At 51.5% G+C, this 7,521-nt stretch overlaps 1 protein-coding gene across 1 annotated transcript in view; it reads left to right on the forward strand.

Annotated features, from left to right (window-relative positions):
• Window positions 1-3,644: 3,644 nt before the first annotated feature.
• RAX (retina and anterior neural fold homeobox) overlaps window positions 3,645-7,521 on the forward strand; it is a 4,492-nt gene continuing 615 nt past the window's right edge. Inside the window, exons 1-3 of the mRNA XM_017890457.1 lie at window positions 3,645-3,933; window positions 4,240-4,493; window positions 7,328-7,521. Coding sequence (XP_017745946.1) covers window positions 3,645-3,933; window positions 4,240-4,493; window positions 7,328-7,521 — 737 coding nt within the window. The remainder of the gene's footprint in view (window positions 3,934-4,239; window positions 4,494-7,327) is intronic.

Consider the following 7,521-nt stretch of genomic DNA (forward strand, 5'->3'; position numbering starts at 1 on the left):
TAAAGCATCACCGAGAGGTGAAATGACAAGAGGCTGTGGCCAAATGTCCTTAATTCACTGGTCTCCCTCCTTCTCTGTCCAGTGCACGGGGATATGCATGTCTCCTTCATGTTGTAGGTGAGACTGTTCATCCAGAATACTTCCAGAAACTGGACCTTCTCCATACATCCACGATCAAGGAGCCGCTTTATACCACAACTTCCTCACTTTTGGAAATGTGTGTCTCCCAACCATCCCAAGTTTAATGGGGCTTTAGCTGTGTCTAAGGTTGGCTGCAGGTGGGGGATGGAAAGAGGGGGTTTCTTTGATCCATCTAATGAATTTATGAATTAACCAGAGGTGGGGGTTCAGAAGCCAGGCTTCTTACTGTTGCTGAAGCAGGGCTGATTACGAGCTAGCCTAACTGCTGGAAAAATGCAGCTTCATGCTGGAAGAATTAGGGACATGGCCCAGTCCATTCATCTTCCCTAATCGAGTTCTTGGGAAATACACACGTAGATTAGCCCCTAACAATGACCCCCGGCTGATTGCTTGGAGTACCCTCTGCCGTGCCCACAATGGTACTGACTAGCTCTTTATGTCCTGCACAAAGGAAGCCCCAACTCCCCCTTGTCCTCCTCTGCCCTGTCTCCCCAACCCCCATCACCACCACCCCTGCCCTCGCCAGTGGCTGTTGAAGTCTTTTCTACTTTTCTCCCCAGACTCTGAAATAAACAGTAAATAAAAGCTAACCTCACCTGGACTTATTAGGAGGAGCTGGGCAGTTCCAGAGGAATTAACTTTGGAAAACAAGGCCATAAACCCCTTAGCAGCGTGTGGGCAGGAGCTTAAGAAAACGCTGCCAATCTTTGTTTGGCGGTGATTATCAAGATCAATTTAATATTGGGAAGTTTGCATAAAAAGCATCCTCGGTCAGAGGGGAAACAGCAAATACCAATTAATTATCCCCATGGCTGCCCTATGCTCACCAGCACCTCAGCACATCAGCCACCTGGCCTGTGTACCTGGCATTCAGACCTTACCGGGTGCCGCCAGGCCATTTGTGGGGTCTAGAAAGGTGGAGGAGGGGCGGAGGAGGAGGCAAAGCCTGGTCTGTCAGGGGACTCTCCAGAGGGTTTGTTAATTTGCCCTGGATGCCAATGCCCAAAGCCCACTCTCTATAGGGTCTGACTTTATTTCTTCTGGGAGCTAAACGGCTTCTACCTCCGCCTCTTAGATGCAGAATTCAGTCTCAGGGAAGGATTAAAGACAGACTGCAGACTAAGATGGGCTTTGATTGTTTTCAAAAAGATCACACTCTACAACAATAATTACAAATGAGCTGCAGGCAGAAAACACTGGACAAGGAGTCAGTGGCCTGAGTTCTAGTCCTTACCCCTCCACTTAATAGCTGTATCACTTGGAGCCTCAGTTTCCTCTTCTGTAAAATGGGGACCAATATATCTGTCCTGCTCACCTCACAAGGTTGCAAAGATCAGATGATATGAAGAATGTGAGAAGATTCTGAAAACTACAAAGCAACATGTTGAGAGAATTGCTTGAGCCCAGGAGCTCCAGGCTGCAGTGAGCCACCATCACGCCACTGCACTCCAGCCTGGGTGACAGAGAGGGACCCTGTGTCTAAAATAAACAAACAAATAATAAATAAATAAATAAATAAATAAATAAATAAATAAATAAATAAAAGTGATATGTGAACACCATAAAGTGCTATTAACTTTCATTAATTTAGCTTTTTTCTTAAAATAAAAACTAATTTCTGACTTGAATTAGTTCAGTTTCTATCTCCTGCAGTCACATGCTTGCCCTTATTTTAGTTCGCCTTTATATAGTTTTATGAAAAACAGATATGCCCATCACGGGGAATTAACCACTGAATGATCCTTAAGGAATTGGCTTGTCCTTGGCAAATATCCTTCTAACACCAATTTAAAGGTGGAGGATCTGAGGGTGTGTGTTTTCCCTCTTCCTTTGTCTTGTCTTCCAGACTGGATGTTAAACTCCACCAGGCCAACGGCCCTGGCCTTTCCCAATTTGTTTGATGCCCACGATGTGGCCCTCGACGGTTGCCTCGCCCTCTTAGAGGGACGCAGCAAACGCTTGTCTGAACGTAAGCGGGATAAATAAGACGCCCCTGCTGTGGAGATCAGAGCGCCTACTGAAAAGGAGATTGTAGGGATGTTGTCCTCTAGGTTTTTGAGCTTTCATAGGAAAGCATTTTAATTCACGGTTCAGGCCACCAGCTCAGGGAAGGCCAAGCGCCCTTCTCGGGTCTCACCTCAGATTTGAGGGGTGCGATGTTCACAGCGCCATTGTCCATCCGCAATGTGGCAGGTGAAACACACTCACCCTATCAAATCATCTTTCCAAGTGGCCGATCAGTCGCTGTGGGCCACGGAAGCCTCGAGGGGGTCCAAAGGAGAAAGAACTGCAAGCCTGCAAGCCGATTATTCCTGAACCCTCGGAGAGGCGCGCGGCCTCCTCCCCGGGAGAAGGTCCTTCCCCAGTCAGTTCTGGGCCATATCCTTGGTCCGGAGAAGTGTTGGAGGGAGGTGGGAGTGCGACACCGCTGTACTTCAGTAAAGGATCCCGCCCTCCCCGCAGGACAGTGGGTGAGAGCGAGGAATTCCCGGTGGGTCTCCTGCGGGACCTAAGCCCGGCTGCACATCCGACTCGGGGCTCCCAGTCTCCTGCTGGGCAGTCGGGCGCTAGAGATCACCGGACTTGCGGACGGAAATGGCCCTGGGGTTGGAGCTGGGGGGAGGGAGGGGGGCTGCCTGCGCTCACGTCCGAGGGGACTGGGAGGAGTTAAAACAAATATAGACGGACAAACTAAACGCGAGGTCTGGGACTTCGTACAACCGAGCCAAGAAAGGAGTGGGTCCAGAAAAGGGAGACAGCGAGGGGAAATTCAAACTGCGACTAGTGCGGGGCTGGGAAGCCTTCGGCTGGGCCTCGGCGCTTCCAGGGGACGCAGGCCAGGGTGGCGCCCCCGCCGAGGTGAGCCAGAGGGGTCGAGACGGGCGAGTCTGAAGTTGGGAAGGGGTGCGTCCAAGGAGCCAGGTGACCCCCAGGGGTTAGTCTGAAGTGAGAGGGTAAGCCCGAGGTACAGGGAGACAAGAGGAGAGATGAGCCCAAGGGCGTCGGCCCCACTGAGGCAGGACTAGGGGTGCGCCGCGATCAGGTTCCCCCGCGTATCAAGCATCGCGCCGCCGATCCCCGGAGTGCGTTTGTAAAGCTTTAAACAGATCAAGAGGTGGGAGGGGAATGTTCCTAGTGCTGGGGGTGGCCAAGAGAGGACCCTGTGGCTGGGCCGGGCGAGGACACGCCCCTCTGTGGAGGGAGGGGCCTAGAGAAGGGGCTGGGTCCCGGGCGACAGCGGAGGAGCGGAGGGCCAGTTGGCTCCCCGCCTTTAGCTCCAAGAGCCCCAGCTACCCCGAGCCCGAACTTCCGACTTCTGGGACTAAGGCGGCAGCGGGCTGAGCGCTCGGCCACCCCCAGCGTGCGCAGCCCGGGTGGGCTTCGCCCGCAGAGCTTAACTTAGGGTCCGGACCCTTCGGGTTGCACCGCCGCGCTCGGAAAGAGCCGGCTTCGAGGCTCTCCTCTCTGTCTCCAAAGCGCCCTCCCGCCTCCCGGCGCACCCCATGCACCTGCCGGGCTGCGCGCCAGCCATGGCCGACGGGAGCTTCTCGCTTGCCGGCCACCTGCTCCGCAGCCCGGGAGGGAGCACCTCGCGATTGCACAGCATCGAGGCCATCCTGGGGTTTACCAAGGACGACGGGATCCTCGGCACCTTCCCCGCGGAGCGGGGCGCCCGGGGCGCGAAGGAGCGGGATAGGAGGCTGGGCTCGCGGCCCGCCTGCCCCAAGGCGCCCGAGGGAGGCGCCGAGCCCTCCCCGCCGCCAGCCCCGGCGCCCGCCCCCGAATACCAAGGTGAGTACTCACCCCTGGCTGTGCGAGGCCTTCGGGCGCCCGAGCTTAGGAGTTTGCCAGACGAGAGTGCCCCTTCCTTAACTTTTATTAAGGCACCTGGGCGCGGGGTTGGGGACTCTTGTTTATGGCGGGAGCTTCCAATTTGCATTCAGAGAAAGCTTAGGACCCCATCGCCGCCCTCACCCCGGACCTCCCCGGGCCATCTCGGAGCCAGCAGGCGGGCTGGCCAGAGCCCACGGCGAGGAGGGGTCGCCCCAAGGGTGCTCTGGGGAGTGTATCTGACCCTCCCGGGCCTTGTCGCCCCAGCCCCTCGCCCCTACTGCCCCAAGGAGCCCGGGGAGGCACGGCCGAGCCCAGGACTGCCCGTCGGGCCAGCCACCGGCGAAGCGAAACTGTCAGAGGAGGAACAGCCCAAGAAAAAGCACCGGCGGAACCGCACGACTTTCACCACGTACCAGCTGCATGAGCTGGAGCGCGCGTTCGAGAAGTCCCACTACCCGGACGTGTACAGCCGCGAGGAGCTGGCCGGCAAGGTCAACCTACCCGAGGTCCGGGTCCAGGTAAAAAGCCCAGGGTGAGAAACTGGGATCCGGGAGGGCCCGAGGCCCAAACTGCAGCCAATGCTTCTCGGAATTCACGCGCGTTCATGCATTTATTACTGTACTTCCTCGACTTGGCACGCCCAGAGTCCCAAGGGAGAGGCACAGATCTTCGATGTTCCCTGTGCACCACCTTCAAGTAGTGTGTTCCTGTTTGTAGTAAGAGCTCCCCTTTGGGGGTTTCCCTCTTCTAAGCTAAAAAGAGAAGAAGGGAATGACTTGCAAGATGAAGAAGCCGACAGCTCATTAGACATAGCCAGGAAGGGGTTGGGGATTGCTGAGTGGAAAGGGAATGCAGGTAGGGATCGAAGGTGACAGGATTGGGGCCCCAAATGCCACCCTCGTCACTAACTGCGTATACTGAGTTGAAAACGAAAACCCTGTTTCCTTGCAAAGGGCCTGGCACCTCGCAATTGAAACTTTGGTTGGATTTGTTTAAGAAACTGACTTTTCCTTTTCTGGTGCACATCCAACCAAACTTCTCGCTGCAAAGGCCTTTTCTTTTTATTGTAAAGAGGTTTTCGCTTTAATTAAAGCTGAATTATCTTTAATCCCTGATCATTAAAATATTTGAAAGCCTTAAATATTTGCTAGTCATCTGTGAAAAATCTGGGAGGATTTCCAAATTGGGAGAGTTTACAGAGGGCTGAAAGAGAGACACTGGGAACAAATTTCACTGCATCTGAAAGGCAGTGGAACTAAGATGGGATTTTTGTGTGTGTCTAATAAGTTAGACTTCCAGGAAATGAGAATACTCAAGTGTTTGGAGCTTTTATCCATGTCTTAAAAGTAAAAGAGGACAAGATGCTGCTTTTTTTTTTTTTTTTTTTTTTTTCTGCTTAGTTTAAGAGTTGAAAGTAATGAGTAAAAGTCATGGCTTAAAAAATATAATTCCCTAATGTGACTTGGGATTAACCAGCAAGGACAGTTCAATGTCTCCTAATTTAGGGCAGTGAAGCTGCCATGGTTTCACTGAAGGGATGGAAATTTTAGCACCTGCTTTCAAGAAAGGAAAGATGGGAGAGGGAACGAATACAAGAGAAAGAAGACAGGCAAAGCCTCCCAGTACCCTACAGAATTCAAGCAAATTCAATTCAGCTCCCTGGGGACCTGAGCCCACCTGCATCCTCCTCATTACTTGTTCAGGGGTTTTGGCTTCTTCTCTAAGTTGTGAGATTCTTGAGAACAGTGTCTGTGACTTCTTTGTGACCACAGGGCCAGCACAGCACCCAGCATATGGCCATTCTTAACACATGACTATGATGTAATCAGATGGTAGAGATACTAGGCAGGATCTCCCGCACTGAGGGCAGCAGTAGAGCATCGCCACAACCGACCTCAATCCTTCTGTCTATAACCCGGGATACTGGATCTGAAGGCTACAGCTGACAGGGGAGCTGAGGAGGTGGTGGGACAGGATCCCTCACCAAAATCAGTGTTTCTTTTCTCTGCTGTTGGCAAATATCTAATATTTAAGGAAGACTTGAGGCCTTAGATATGCAGCTGAATCTTTTCTGGGATGGTACAGTGTACTTACACTTTTGTTGTCTCTCTTTTTCTCCCTAATTACAGCCTCTCACACACTTGCCCTGCGGTGCTTACATGCTGAATTGCTGTTCTTTCAGCTGTCCTAGGGGGTCCCCTGCCTTTATTGACTGAAAACTACTTTCTCCCTTTTGAGGTTGCGACAATCTCCCCATTTCCCTTCATAAATATAGCACTAAAGCCACCAGTTTGGCCAAAGTTCTTTTGTGCTCTCTACTAAACGGATTCTCTGTCTTGCCTATGAAGGTGGAACTGGTAGTAAAAATGTAATTACACATTTTCCAGCGCTTTTATCAAATCAGTAATGAAGTTTCATTGGAAGAAACCCGACGTTACTCTTGGCAAGAACTTTGTATATATAAAGAAGAAGAAGCAAAAAACCTTGTCATTGAGCTAAAGTCTTAGGGTAATGTCAAAATTAGCTTTGTAATGTAAAAGTGGATATAATAGACTGGAATGATTATACCCTTTGAAAGTAATAAGAAACAGCAGAAATGGTAAGCAGATATTAATTAAATAAAAATAAAAATATTAAAGCAGCAATTCAAATATGCTTGGGGCAAATTAACCCCACTTGCTCCTATCTAGTTATCATAACCAGTAATCCGTGAAAATAGCTGAATTTTAATCCCCATTCTTGCCAGTTACTCTACTTAACAATATTTATTTATACCTGTATTTAGAGACAAAGGGTAGGTAAAGCAGAGAAAGTCTGAGACCAAACTACAGCAACTTAAGAGCTGTACCATACAGAGAAGAAGCAAGTCTAAACTGTTAGGAGGGGCTGCCAACCAGCAGGTCACAGAAAATTGGTGAGATCTCATTTCAAAGTTCTACGATCAGATTGCAGAGTTAAATTCACTTTTTTTCTGAGCTCCAGCTCTGTACTAGGATTTGGAAACAGATACAACCACAGCTATGGATGAGATAAGCAGAGAAAAGGGTGGGACGCCACGGAGGACTAGGATGGGACAAAGAGACTCAGAAGAGGCGATAATGGAGAGAAGAGGCAAAAAAATAAAATAAAATAAAAATAAGGATGGAAAAGAAAAGAGAATGCTAGGTGGGAGGAGTCAGAGTGGGTGGAAGGAAGAAGATCCGGGCCCCCGCTGGGCAGGTGCCTAACAGTTGCGCCCCTGGTTTTATTTGAGGAGGAGGGAGTGGAACCTGCCAGGCTGAACCTGCTCAGGTTTGGGGACGCGGCCTCAGCCTCCGCTGCCGCCCGACAGCCCCTGTGCTCTCTCCTGCAGGTGTGGTTCCAGAACCGACGGGCTAAGTGGCGACGGCAGGAGAAGCTGGAAGTGTCCTCCATGAAGCTGCAGGACTCGCCCCTCCTCTCCTTCAGCCGCTCTCCGCCCTCGGCGACACTGTCGCCCCTCGGGGCGGGTCCGGGCAACGGTGGCGGCCTGGCTGGGGCCCCGCTGCCGCTGGAGTCCTGCCTCGG

Source organism: Rhinopithecus bieti, unplaced genomic scaffold, assembly GCF_001698545.2.
Source record: "Rhinopithecus bieti isolate Rb0 unplaced genomic scaffold, ASM169854v2 scaffold_17861, whole genome shotgun sequence".
Taxonomy (NCBI): Eukaryota; Metazoa; Chordata; class Mammalia; order Primates; family Cercopithecidae; genus Rhinopithecus; species Rhinopithecus bieti.